The 15,171-nt window shown below is 39.2% G+C and overlaps 1 protein-coding gene across 1 annotated transcript in view; it reads left to right on the forward strand.

Annotated features, from left to right (window-relative positions):
* Nucleotides 1-1,324: 1,324 nt before the first annotated feature.
* The window catches only part of tbc1d2b.L (TBC1 domain family member 2B L homeolog), a 37,719-nt gene continuing 23,872 nt past the window's right edge, over nt 1,325-15,171 (forward strand). Inside the window, exons 1-3 of the mRNA XM_018252874.2 lie at nt 1,325-2,314; nt 4,132-4,285; nt 10,188-10,353. Of these exons, the coding sequence (XP_018108363.1) occupies nt 1,913-2,314; nt 4,132-4,285; nt 10,188-10,353 (722 nt within the window). The 5' untranslated portion in view covers nt 1,325-1,912. The remainder of the gene's footprint in view (nt 2,315-4,131; nt 4,286-10,187; nt 10,354-15,171) is intronic.

Here is a 15,171-nt window from a genome sequence, read left to right on the forward strand (position 1 = left end):
GATAAAAGTAGTTCGTACCTGCAATGTTTCTTTCTTTCGTCATCGCACTGCGCAGCACACCCTATTGCCTCGTGGAGTTCAATAGAATTAACTCAAATACAATAAAGCAAAAAGCGTCTCAATCCCAAATGGGGATAGATGAAAAGGCTGACTATGTAAAGAGTACAGGTCCGGGTATGTAAAACCCCAAACTCCACTCGCTAGGCAGCGATTTCAATAAATTTCTGCTCACCCGATAACGGAATTTACCTGGGTGTATGTACCCCAGGTCCGTCACTTTCAGGGCCAATCCACTCTGTGTAATCAATCAATATAACGTAATATGGTTAAAGTTAGCACTCACCAATGTCGGCAGATGGCTCGGGTGCTGCACCCTGAACCCGTAACTTGGGGTGGAAATTCAGAAATGAGCAATATGAGCACACACTCCTGCACCAACCGATGAAAATAAAACTTGACTTTTATTCCATGTTATTAAAACCACATGTCCTGACGCGCTTCGTATCGACTGGTATATATATGACATAATCATAGGTCAGTAGATACAAAATGCGTCAGGATATGTGCTTTTAATAACATGGAATAAAAGTGACGTTTTATCTTCATCGGCTGGTGCAGGAGTGTGTGCTCATTTCTGCTTAGAATTAAGCTTAACGGTGAACCCCCCCCTTTTTGATTCATTTATCAGGGTATTTGTTTATTTTTTTTATCAACGAAAAGTAGGCAATTGGACAGTCTCTCTTCACTTAAGGGAGCTAGCACACAGGCAGATTCAGGGATTCTCCCCGAACTGCCTTCCCCTTGCATTCCGCCTGCTATAATGAGAAAACGCCAGCGCCAATTAACTTGCGACGCTTGGATTTCCGACGAGAAAACTTCAGGTGACTTCGGAAAACGAAGCGCCGCGAGTGCATTGGCGCTGGAGTTTTCTCATTAAAGCAGGCGGAATGAAGGGGGAAGGTAGTTCGGGGAGATAGTCGCCCCACAGAAGAGGCGATTAGTCGCCAGGCGATTAAATCTCCCTGAATCTGCCTTTGTGCTAGCTAAGGGGGGCCAGCAGTGCTCTACCTACTTGAAGCCACCACTGCCCCCACCCTCCCTGTCAGTGAGCTGCAGACCTGGGAACAGAGGGTGGTTCCTAGGATGCCTGCATGTACTTTTTTACACAGCGTTCTGTACGGCTCATTAGTAGCAAAAGTTTAGTCCCAGTAAAGCCACATTAGGATTGGATATGCTGGAAGGGAAGATCAAATTTCAACCTCCAGTTTCCAACCCTGTGCAGCTCTTCCAGGACTTAAACTTCTGTGTCAAAATGAGCTCTACACAAAGCTGTGTAGTGAAAAGAAATGCAGGAACCCTAGCTCCCACCCTCCCTTCTCAAGTTTGACAGCAGGGGAGGAGTAGCTAATCCAATTAATTGCAGCATGGCCTGGCCCCCTTTAAGACCCCAAATCCACCATTCTGGGGGCAGCGTGTGGGCTACCACATGAGGACTGTGTGTATGAAGTTAGTGCAGCAGCCACAGTAGAGCAGTAGCTCACACATATCCAGGAAGCTGGCAGGCACACAGCTGCAGAGTTACTGCATGAAAAGGAAATGCTGCACGGTCACATGTGCTGGTGAGAGGACAGACAGGATACGGTGCATTAGGAGGGGTCTCTCTGTGCAGAGAATGTTTAATACAGAAACCCTCTGTACAGAAGCTGTGTAACTGTGCAGCCTGCCCCCAGGGACTGTCTATGTGAATTTGGGTGAAGGCAGTGTGGGTTCTTGGGAACTGAGATGCACCATTTTTATTCAGTGGAAGTGACTGGAAACCAGTGATATTTGCTGGGACCGAGGACAACGGCATAAAGAAGGAGTCTAAGAAGGAGCTGCAATGAGAATGGGCACATAGGCAGTTTGCATACAGATGGACTCCGTGGGAGAAAGTTGCCATACAAATACACTGTCAGCAGAAAAGTGGCAGGGCCTGAGCAGAGAGATGCCTGGGGTGGAGGATCCGAGTGACAATCAAGACACACCCCCTGAAGAGCCAACTGCCAGTGTGGCCTCTGGAGAAACCTCCAAGGATCAGCCTCCTAGACTCTGTGGCTACCTAGCCAAACTGTCAGGCAAGGGTCCTCTGAGAAGCTTCAAAAATCGCTGGTTTGTGCTAGACCCTCGCAGGTGCCAACTTTATTACTTCAAACACCACCAGGATGCACAGCCACTTGGGCAAATTGATATTGGAGATGCTTCTTTCAGTTACGACTTAGAAGCAGAAGTAGGGCAGTTTGAAATCCACAGCTCTGGAAGGGTGTCCATTCTCCGGGTATGTGTGTTTTGAAATCCATTGGGCTAGAAACAAAAGTCAGAAAAATAGAAATGTGCTGCTTCTGAAACACTTGTTTAATTTAAAGTGATATAAATGGGTAACATAAAAGATACATTAAATGTGCTTTACATTCTGTGCTCAGGATATGGCATTTAATGAGTACAGCAAAACTAATTACCTGTAAAGAAAATAAAATCCCTTTAGAACTTTCTTAAGTACAATATTATAGAATAAGGTTATACTCATACTGTGCTCTCCCCATGCATCATATGCTTACAGGAGGATCCTCATTGCCTATGTTTGATTCCTTAAAGGACTTGATAATGCTTGCACAAACTATATTCTAAATGCATGGAGGTAATATAGACCATCAATAGCTACCTCTGTGCCCTTCCTTTACTTGGCAGGCCATCATGCCTAGAACTGTCTTTACCCACAAATGTTTTTTTTTCTGATTTGCAACAAATCTATTGTTATTGCTACTTTTTATTACTTATCTTTCTATTCAGGCCTCTCCTATTCATATTCCAGTCTCCTACTTAAAGCAATGCATGGTCATGTGGACCCTAGCAACCTAATTGCTAAAACTGCAAACTGGAGAGCTGCTGAATAAAATGAAATAATTCAAAATGCCCCATATAATAAAAAATGAAAATCAATTACAGATTTTCTCAGAATTTCATTCTCTACACCAGTGGCTCGTGAGCAACATGTTGATCACCAACCCCTTGGATGTTGCTCCCAGTGGCATCAAAGCAGGTGCTTATTTTTGAATTCCCAGCTTGGATGCAAGTTTTGGTTGTAGAAAAACCCAGATGTACTGCCAAACAGAGCCTACTGTAGGCTACCAGTCCATATAGGGGCTACTAAATAGCCAATAACAGCCCTTATTTGACATCCCCATGGACTTTTCCATGCTTGTGTTGCTCTCCAACTGTTTTTTACATTTAAATGTGGCTCACAAGTAAAAAAGGTTGGGGACCCCTGCTCTACACCATACTAAAAGTTAATTTAAAGGTAAACAACCCCTTTAACAATTATAACAATAATAACAACAACAGCAATGAGTACTAAATTAGGTAATGGAATATTTAGATGACAGTCCTATTATAAACAAATTTTGTTTATTAAATTGAGGCAGGACAATACTGTCACAAATTTGTTGGGGCTGCAGGGGTCACTGCTTGGTGCCACCAAGGGAATCTTGGGGCCACCAATGCCCTGGGTTTACTAGTGATTTAAAGTGGTCCTGCTAGTCATAGGGCATCTGTACCTCCAGTATGTAGAGATCAGCTGTGAACTGGATCAAGGAAATGGTACTTCTTCATTTTGAGCTTTAAGGCTTGATTGTAAGTGCCCTTATTTTTTTTTCTTTTAGGTTTTGTGCTTACACTGTTAATATTTAACTGGTTAGTAACTTAATCTCCAACTAGTGGCTCACTTTGGCATTTTTCCACCTTTGTCCATATATATAAATAAGTATTGCTAGTGTGGACTGTGTATGCATGAAATGCATATAATTCAGAGAATTAGATGCAAAGGATATATTACTTTATTAAATAGAGGCATAGCAGCTTTTATGATAAGTGTTAAAACATAGTCCTTGCACCCTGGGATTTAGCATATAGTATAACAAAGCCCTGAACAGCAAAATAATGTGTTTTTGCCCTGTTTTCTGTAGTAATATTGAGAGAATATTAGGTAAGAAGTCCGCAGATAGATAAAGGGGGAGGTAGTCATATGATACAGTAAAGCTTAGTTTTCATGCATGTTCCTAATGTACATACTTTCACTTTCTTTGTGCTGATCCTAAGGCTCCCAGCAGACATGCCATGACTTATTGGCTTCAGGAGTTACAGCAGAAACGCTGGGAATACTGCAACATTTTTGGAGCTTCAAGGAGAGAAAGCGTGATCAAACTTACATCTACAAAGGTCCCCACTGGACTTGTGGCCAAAGAGAGTCCAGGTAAGATTTCTGACTTTTTATTTTTTACAGCTTTCATTGAATTCAGATTGGAAAGATTCAGATAGGAAGTTTGTTGACGAGCAGACTCTGTAAAAGGCAGGCTACATTATAAGGTTTTTAAAATCACATTGTTATATAGGGAAAAATTAATAAAAGATTTAAATTGAGCACTTTTTAGACAGGAATAAGAAAAAGATCCTCAGCCAGTCTTTATTTTTTAAAGGGTTCTGTGACATGCAGAATAATCCTTATTAGGATATAACTGAACGACTATTATTTATATAAAAATAAGCAGTGGGTATAAGCATGGCACAATCAAAATGTATATACAGGTATGGGATATGTTATCCGGGAACCCATTATCCAGAAAGCTCCGAATTCTGGGAAGGCCATCAACGATAGACTCCATCATAATCAAATAATTCAGATTTTAAAAAATGATTTCCTTTTACTCTTGAAAAGAACAGTACCTTGTACTTGATCCCAACAATGATACAATTCATCCTTATTGGAGGCAAAACAATCCTATTGGGTTTATTTAATATTTCAATTATTTTTAAGTAGACAGGATATGGAGATCCAAATTACGGAAAGATCCCTTATCCAGAAAACCCCAGGTCCCAAGCAGTCTGTATACCAGGTCCCATACCTGTAGTAATAGCAGAGTCTCTTCAGGTATCTGTTCTTTATTTGACAGCAAGAACATCCAGTAAGACCAGGTCATTAGGATTTACTGTAGAATCTGTAACCTCACAGTGGACTATAAAGTTTATTTTTTTTGGCATCACCCTTTATTTATATAGCTCAAGATAGTAATTTGCTGTACTCCAGCACCTGTGTTTTCAATAAAATTATGAAGAACTTTCAGGTAGATTTAGACAGCACTGCTCCAGGTGACCTGGCTTCTTCCACACCTGTTGTCTCACTGCTCTTTTTAGGTTCCACAAAGGAGAACTTATTTTTTTTTTTGCTACCCAATCAATTTGTGACCCAACTGGTAACCTTTAGGTTACCACTGGCCAGGCAGTTTAGTTAAGAGGTTTTAAAAAGGGCACCAGGAATGCACTAGAAAGTAATACATTTTGTGCACCCCAACCTTCATACTTGCTCTTATCTTTTCATATTCCAGTCTACAATTTGCGGCATTGATTGGTTGCTAAAGTGACTACATTGGCACCCACAACCATCTTATTCAGTTGAAGGCAAATACAATTAAAAGTTGATACAATGTTAGTGCTTTTTTCTTGAAATTATGAATTTAGTTGGTGTTTTACAGTAGCTGAACAGACACAAACAGTTGTTTGGTACTTAAAGTGGACCTGTCACCCAGACACAAAAATCTGTATAATAAAAGTCCTTTTCAAATTAAGGGGCAGATTTACTAAGGGTCGAATATCTAGGGTTAATTAACCCTCGATATTCGACTAGGAACTAAAATCGCTCGACTTCGAATATCGAAGTCGAACGATTTAGCGCAAATCCTGCGATCGAACGATCGAAGGATTATTCGTTCGATCGAACGATTAAATCCTTCGAATCGAACGATTCGAAGGATTTTAATCCAACGATCGAAGGAATATCCTTCGATCAAAAAAACGCAGGCAAGCCTATGGGGACCTTCCCCATAGGCTAACATTGAGTTCGGTAGATTTTAGCTGCCAAACTAGGGGGTCGAAGTTTTTCTTAAAGAGACAGTACTTCGATTATCGAATGGTCGAATAGTCGAATGATTTTTAGTTCGAATCGTTCGATTCGTAGTCGAAGTCGTAGTCGAAGGTCGAAGTAGCCCATTCGATGGTCGAAGTAGCCAAAAAAACACTTCGAAATTCGAAGTTTTTTTAATTCGAATCCTTCACTCGAGCTTTGTAAATGTGCCCCTTCTATTTTTTATTAAAGCATTCATAGCTGTTGTAAGTTCATTTAAAAATCTCAGCTGTCAATCAAATATTGTCCTGGGCATAGAGGCGGGAAGACAAATCCTTTCACTTTCCATTCAGCACTTCTTAGATGTCACTGCTCTCCACACATTCCCCCATTCTCTTTACCATTTAATTGTGTAGCCAGGGCATGGGGATGGACATCAGGTCCCCCATTCTGGTGCACAAACAAGACTCTGAGATGATGCAAGGCTTGTCTTAATAACAGTGTGCACAAAATGGCTGCTGCCTACTTGCTATAATTATGAATTCGCAGACTGAAGGAAGCAAGACTCAAATAATTTATATAGTGTAATTAAAGTTCATTTTGCTTGACTAATGTGATAAAATGGGATTTTGAATAATTTTTTCGGGTGACGGGTCCCCTTTAAGATTTATCACTACGTTCCCACCAGTATAGTTGGTTTGAAACCTCAGCAAGTTATATTATGCACAGCTATTGCAAGATTTAAAGGGGTTGTTCACCTTTGAGTTAACGTTTAGTATGATGTAGAGAGTAATATTACGAGACAACTTGCAATTGGTTTTCATTTTTTATTTGTGTTTTTTTTAGTTATTTCGCTTTTTATTCAGCAGCTCTCCAGTTTGCAGATTCAGAAATCTGGTTGCTAGGGTCCAAATGACCCATGCAAACATGCACTGATTTGAACAAAAGACTGAATTAAGAATAGGCGAGGGATGAGTAATAGAAAGTAGCAATAAAAGTAACAATTACAAATTTGTAACCTTACAGAGCATTTGTTTTTAGATGGGGTCAATAATTAAACAAACCATAATAAATAAATATTTAAAAAGTTGTTAAATTAAAGTAGAACCACCCCTTTAAAAGCAAGTCTTTTTATGTGATCTATGTGTTCAATGTGAATGAGTGTTAAATGTATGCTGCAGTGTTCCAAACTGAGGGAACCTGGAGCAGTGGCAATAATGCCTGAAGGCCAGTTAGGTCATGATTCTCTCTTGCTAAGGCTACCATCACACTGGGTAGGCTAAGAAACAGCAGCAATTTGGGTGCAGTGAATATTTATTTGCTACTTTAGGTATTCTTGGAACTATAGATAATATAATATATATATAAATGACTCATAAACCAATGTTTTTTCTGTATCTGTAATTGTGTTAAAACTTGTTATAAACTAAGAGGAACCCTGGCCAAAGGCTAAACCTGCAAGCGGGGCCTGAATTAAGAGAGTTTGACAACCACTGTGATACTGACACATTCCTCTAGTTACAAGAAACCTGCTCGTGCAGGTATAAACTATATTATCTGGAATGCTTGGGACCTGGGGTTCCCAGTTAAGGGATCTTCCAGTAATATAGATCATCATACTATGTCTGCTAAAAATCATTAAAACCCACAAATAAACTCAATAGGATTGTTTTTTTAACAGTATGGATTCTTATAGCTTAGTTACCCATTAAGTACAAGAACTATTTTATTATTACAAATAAAAATGAAATGATTTTTAAAAAATGTAATTATTTGCTTAAAATGGACTCTGTGGGAGATTACCTTCCTGATATTGGGAGCTTTCTGGATAACTGGATTCTGGATAAGTGACCCATACCTTTATTACTAAACATTATTGCATTGCTGTGGGTTTTTTTTCAATACCTGCCTCTAAGCTGCCCTTCCCCAGTGCCGCTTACTCCCTCCTAATATTGAGACAGGAATGTGGAGTGAGTTGGGTTTTACAACCTTCCCATAGGCTGGTGTAGAAATTTAAAGTTTGCTCAGCCAATTGCTCCAGGATGATAGTGAGTGGTCTGTGGCTGCAAAAAGTTGCTGTTAACTTGCTATATCTGGTTCAAACATTGGTTATTCAGTTAAATTCTCACCAGGTTGCTGTTCTGTGGTGGGACATCTTAGTTAGAGGCAGCATTGGACTGCAGCCTCAGGAGCCCCCAACAACATCCCCTGGGCCTTCCAGTCGCAAAGTCCTCTCTGCCACCAACAACCCCCCCCCAACGCACAAGCACACGTATCTTTTTCCGTTGCGTCATTGAGACTGGGGTCAAAAAGGGAGGTAAGGAGAGGGAGTGCAGGGAGTGTGTCTGGGCCACCGGGCCCACCAGGTTTTTCCTGGTGTCCCGCCGGCCCAGTCCAACCCTGTTTAGAAGCTGCACAGCGAATGTTTCATGCATTTTAAGTGTTGTATATGAAGTAAAGTGTTGAGGAGGCGTTCAAAAACCTAAGAGGTGATCATATACAGCAGTAAGTAACTGGTTTCAGTATTAGTAGGTTTGTTGTTGCCACCAATGTGTAACAAAGAATAGTCCTCCCACACACTCTTCACATTCTTTCACGTTGTGTGTAAAATCCCTAGATGTCTGGTGTGTAAGCAAAGTTTCTGAAAACAGGTGTTGAAAAACTTAAATATGCAGAAAGTGTTTACTCCACATATTAACAGCCACATAAAGTGACAGTCATTTATTTTTCCCCCACAACAGGCTTTTAAAGGGGTCCTTCATTTTTTTTCTATGGTTAAAGGAAACATATAAAGATAATTTACACCCGCCCCCAATCTTGTAGGCACTAATGAATAATATATGGGGCTGATTTTGCTTTGGGCTAAAATTATTGATATTATCTTGGGAAAATGGCCCCTTTATTGGAGCACCCTATAGATTTGATGCAGTCCCTATCCATGTTTCAAATGAGGGATAGGCATGTCCTAATGGTCCTTGCCAGAAGCACAGTAGGAGAACAATAGCCAATCACAGCCCTGCAGTCACACAAGCAAAGACAGGCTTCAGTTCCCTATCAGGCCAGCCTACTCGCTGTTTGGTTCCTATCCTACAGTGCATTATTCAGCGTGCCGCCAGCTCCCCTGCACAGCCAGAAAATTCAGTGGGCAGGAAGTGGAACAGATAGGTGGTTAAGTAGTAAGATTTCTGAAGAAATTTTCAATACATCAGCCAGAAAAATGACGTTGTCCAGTATTTCCTTATATATGAGAGTATAATGCAATGGCACACTTTTTTTTTCACACAATATGTCCTTTAAAGAAAATGTCATTCCAAGCAGCACAATGGGGCAATGGTTAGCCTTGTTCCTTGGAGAGATGGGCCCCACTGTTTGATTTCAGACACTATCTGCAAGGATGCTCTCCCTGTGTTTGCATACATTTATCCTGGTTCTCTGGTTTCCTCCCACACTCCAAAAACATACAAGCAGGTTTATAAGCTCACTGACCATACTGACCATAGCTGGGAAATTGACAATATGTCTAGCCCCATGTCAGATTTCAAAATTGAATATAAAAAAATCTGTTTGCGCTTTTGAGAAATGGATTTCAGTGCAGAATTCTGCTTGAGCAGCACTATTAACTGATTCATTTTGAAAAAAATGTTTTTTCTCATGACAGTATCCCTTTAATGAAGGATCAATAACAACCCTATATAAATGGCCTTGTCTTCCTCTTTCCTTTGTTTCCAAGCCCGGTCTAAGTAAACATATGGGCGAGTATTTGTATTTTTTTTTTTTTGCATTCTACAGTACTCTGATATATGTTTGCATAGTACCATACTATGATTCATTTGTGTTTATAATTAAATTACATTATAGTTATGTATACAGTAATTGTAAAATAGATTTGCATTGAATGACTGATCAAACACGTATTCAATTCATGTCTCCTGCAGTGTTAGGGAGAGGGCTTGTTCTTCCTGTTGAATGTGGAAAAGTCAATGTAGCAGGTTAGGTACACATGTTGAATAATAGAGACTGAAAACCCAGGGGCTGCTGGGTTCTCAGGAATATTGTTTTTTGACTATCATGCATTTAGTGTATAAGTGAATAGAACTTTTGCATTTTGCTCTATCACATTTTGAATATTATTGCATACCGAAACTGACTGTGTGGCAAATATATTATCCAAGGATATTTATGTCATTTCTTTACCAATAGATACATTTTATTTTGTATGTATAGCTCAATTTGATTCCATTTATTTTCTTTGTTTCAGATTATATTGGTATCCCTAACATCAATGATGCAGCAGAACGGGCACGCAACCAGTTTGTAGTTGAGACATGCCCATCCGTTTTGGGTGACCAGACCACTGCTGAGCAAGTTTCCAATAACCCAGCAGCAGTGCAGGTTTTGTTAAGGCAATGGAGTAATGATATAAGGTGTGTACTGAAACAAAATCATTAAGAAGTACAGGCCAAGATACTAAGTTCAATCATGTTTACATACCTCCCAACATTTTGGAAATAAAAAGAGGGACAAAAAAGTTGCCGGGCACAGAGTGGCAATTTTTCAGACCACTCCCATTTTCGTGGCCACACCCCCTAATTACCATGTTTATTTTACAAAATTTCACAGGTTATAAAAGCTTGAACATATTTCTGTGTTTTTTATTCAGTTATTACAGTTTTGCTAATGAAGATGAATTGTCCTTTAAGCTGTGAGTCTAACTTTTCCCAAGGGACTTGTTATCTTATATTGTTGCAATTACTTATTTGTTTATCTAGATTGCTTATTTAGATTGCTTATCTAGATACAAATGTATCTTATCTTCTGTTATGGATGTTCTGGGCTCTCTGCCAAAAGACAATTAAGTTAGAAACTTTGTTTCTTTTTCTGGCTGTTAAGTACAGAAAAAAATGGGACTTTCCAGTACAAATGAGGGACTGCAGGTTGAGCTGTCAAAAGAGGGACTGCCCCTCTAAAAACAGGACAGTTGGGAGGTATGTGTTTATAAAGCAACACAGCTGGGAAAGTGTATCTATCTTATTGCAAGGCCACTCTATTCTGCAATCTCATCAGAAGTTTGCCAAACATAAGCAGAAGCTGATTGTGTCACATCATGTTCAACAGGCTGCACAGCTTACTAACTGAATCTTGAATCTCTAGCCTTCTGTTTAAACAGGAAGGAAGTCCAGCTTTTTGATAATGAAGGGCCTTTTATTTGTATGTAGAGTTCTAACATAGAACCGAAAGGTTTGATTCAATAAACTTTTTGTAGTATAGTATATATATATATATATATATATATATATATATATATATATATATATATATATATATATATCTATATTATGTAATTATAGCAAAGAGCATAAAGGGAAACAACTTTCAGTACAATGTTCAACAACAAGACATCGTATCATCGTATAAGTCTTTACCAAGTAAAAAGGCAGGGAGCAATCCTCTATATTTTTCACTTTGCACAGTGCCTTCTATTTGCATTAGTTATCACAGGTTTGTGAGCTATGTTTTGTAGTACAGAGACCTGCTGCAGCATCCCATGAATACAGCACTGTCTGAGTTTGGCAGCACTGTGTCTTTAACGGACGATGGGGGACAGATAGACGTACTCCTCCTGCCCTTTAGGAAGTTGTGGATGCTTCATTATGCAACTGGCACTGGCTCTCTGTATAAGCACTATGACTAAGGGGTGCACTCTTACACTTCCTGCCCAGGGTTATAGTAAATGGCCACTAGGGAGTTTTTCCATGTGCTATTTTCAAAGAATTAGTCAAAAAGTCAACACAGTGGCAGAATTTCCATTCTTTGTTTGCGAAAAAAAGATTTTGTTTGGTTTACAGTTGTAACAATTCAAAGGTTTTGTATTTCAAATGTTTTCCATGTCCCTCTATTACACGTTGGCGTATGTTGTTTTGTGTGTTTGTGAAAGTTACCATATCAAATTAATGGCTTTTTTTCAGTTTTTCCTGTTCCAGAGAGACTTTTCACAGCTCTCTTTTCACTTGTATTTTAGGGACATATTTATCAGTGGGTGAAAATGTGTCCCTCTTTGCCACTTTAAAGTCAAACTGCTCACACACCACAAGTAGCAGGGATAGGGTGTGTTCCCCTGTGATAAAAAGTAAACTATTAACAAGTAATTTTCAATATTCCCCAACCTAATATTTAATCTTATACTACTACTGAATCAATTTTCAGCTCAAGAAAGAGAAGACAAAAAAAAGCATATGCACCCCCCCCAACATTGCAGCGCCTAGGCACTACAGAGTTAAAAAGTAATCTCTGATACAAGCTGCTACTTTGTCTTGAAGGGGACCAGGTACATGTCAAGGTCAACTTGTGATAAGCTCAGCATGTGAGTACTTTATACAAGCTCCCTGTAAACCTTCCACTCTCAAGAACGTACAAGGTAGAGGAGCTTCAGAACATATGATCACTATTTTTAATAAAGTTTGTGGAGAACAGGTAGCATCAGTAATAGCAAGAACTTGGGTGGGGTTGAGGAAGGTCAACCGTGAAATGGAGGCATACAGGTAGTCCTAGGAAAAGGGAAGGACCTCTGCATCACTAATAAGCTGCATGGCACAAGCCAGATTAATATCACTCCTTGTGGTGCCAGGAGGAGTAAGTCATATCCTTGCTCTTATGTTTTTCTTCATATACTTAAGGGCAAATTTACTTATGGTCGAATATCGAGGGTTAATTAACCCTCAATATTCGACTGTCGAAGTTAAATCCTTCGACTTCGAATATCAAAGTTGAAGTACTTAGCTCTATTCGTTTTGTTAGACCAAAAAAAGATAGCTAAGCCTATGGGGACCTTCACCATAGGCTAACATTGACTTTGGTAGCTTTTAAGTGGCGAACTAGGGGGTCGAAGTTTTTTTTAAAGAAACAGTACTTCGACTATCGAATGGTCGAATAGTCGAACAATTTTTAGTTCGAATCGTTCGATTCGAAGTCAAAGTCATAGTCGAAGGTCGAAGTAGCCCATTCGATGGTCGACGTAGCCAAAAAAAAACATTCGAAAGTCAAAGTTTTTTTTCCTCTATTCCTTCACTCGAGCTAAGTAAATGGGCCCCTTAGTATAAACATATATGGGACTATTCACTAAAGGCTGATATGAAATCACCTAAAATCAGAGGTACTGTAATATCTAATTTCTCAGGTCACCAATGCAATATCTGTACCAGAATGAGGCATTGCCTATTTTCGCCTAAAATGTTGTGGCCAGATAAATCAAGCTAAAACAAACAATAAGATTGCGTTATCAACTCAAATTTTCATCACTTAATTTAAATTGGCAACAAGATACTTTTCACATATAAAAATTTGTAAATTTAATTTTAATGTGAAGAAAAAAAAAAGTCAATTTGGTAATTCATTTAGCACTTAAGCCATCTTTAGTGAATATACCCCATGATCTTTATCTATCTAACCTCAAATAAATGAAACAATGTTGTAGATATTAACATATATGAAGTAATCTTGTTTTTCCATGATACCATTTGATAAGGTTTTTTTTACTAAACTGATGTTGTTTATTTGCATTCTGTTCATTTGTTTTGTTGGCACAAGCCTTGGTGTAAATGTTGTGTATTGGAAATATTAATGCTTAATACTATATAACAATATAAGTAACACAATGTAAACAAGGGGTTAGTACTCATTTGACTGCAGTTTTTGTTTTTGTGGCCTTTGCTATAACCACTTTCCGTGTGTTTAAAGGAAGGCAAACAAGCTGTCAAGTAGACAGAGTTGTATGAATTAACACTTAAAGAAGTAGTACGGACCTATATGCTTTTATTTCAGTATGAATAAAATAATAGAATTATGCTGATAATACATTCTCTCTGTGATTTTAATTTTTAAAAAAAAATCCTTAGTTATTTTTATTATGAAGCATAACAGCATTATTTAGCTTCCACACTTACTATCCTGACATTTATCAGCTAGATATACTAAGCGCTGTATAAACAACCCACTCCCTTTGGTATTTACATAGTTATGTTGGGTTGAAAAAAGACCAAAGTTCATCAAGTTCAACCCTTCCAAATGAAACCCAACGTCAATACATACACACACACTAACACTGATCCCTCATACACTAACATAAACTATATGTACTAATATCTATACTAATTGTAGATTTTATTATCACAATAGTCTATGATATTATGCTTGTCCAAGAAACCATCCAAGCCACTCCACACGGCAGTGCATTCCACAGCATCACTGACCTCACTGTGAAGAACCACAAACATTGCTTTTCCTTTAGCTTAAAGGGGTGGCCTCTGGTGCTGTGATCCTCCTTGTGGGGAAAAAGGTCCACAGCTATTTGTCTATAATGTCCTTATGTACTTGTAAAGTCTTTTTTCCAGAGAAAACAACCCCAAACTTGACAGTCTACCCTCATAATTTAAGTCTTTCATCCCTCTAACCAGTTTAGTTGCACTTAGTCTCTGCACTCTCTCCAGCTCATTTATATCCCTCTTAAGGACTGGAGTCCAAAACTGCACTGCATACTCCAGATGAGGCCTCACCAGGGACCTATAAAGAGGCATAATTATGTTTTCATCCCTTAAGTTAATGCCCTTTTTTATGCAAAACAGAACTTTATTTGCTTTAGTGGCCACAGCATTATACTGCTTGGAATTAGACAACTTGTTATTTACAATTGGGGGGGCTACGTTGTGGGTGAAGGGGTTGGTTTACAAGGTACTGCTTCAGGTGGAAGCTTTAACGCTCATATCAGAGCAGATATCCGCCAATTGGGAGGGTTGTGCTGTGGGTGAAGGGGTTGGCTGACAAAGGCTGCACGCATCCTGCAACTATAACTCTCTGCAACCACCACCTTCTCATAATTTAAGGCAGCTTTTGCCAATTGTAACTTAAGGCAGCTTTGCCAATTGGGGGGGCTACGCTGTGGGTGAAGGGGTTGGTTTACAATAGGGATGCACCGAATCCAGGATTCGGTTTGGGATTCGGCCAGGATTTGGGCTTTTTCAGCAGGATTCGGATTCGGCTGAATCCTTGTGTCTGGCCGAACCGAATTCAAATCCTAATTTATGTAAATTAGGGGCAGGGACTGAAATCACGCGACTTTTCATCAAAAAATATGATTTTTTCCACTTTTTCCTTCCCTGCCCCTAATTTGCAAATATATGCAAATTAGGATACGGATTCGGTCCAGTATTTGGCCTAATCTTTCATCAAGGATTCGGGGATTCAGCCGA

The sequence above is a fragment of the Xenopus laevis genome, chromosome 3L (genome assembly GCF_017654675.1).
Source record: "Xenopus laevis strain J_2021 chromosome 3L, Xenopus_laevis_v10.1, whole genome shotgun sequence".
In the NCBI taxonomy this organism is placed as follows: domain Eukaryota; kingdom Metazoa; phylum Chordata; class Amphibia; order Anura; family Pipidae; genus Xenopus; species Xenopus laevis.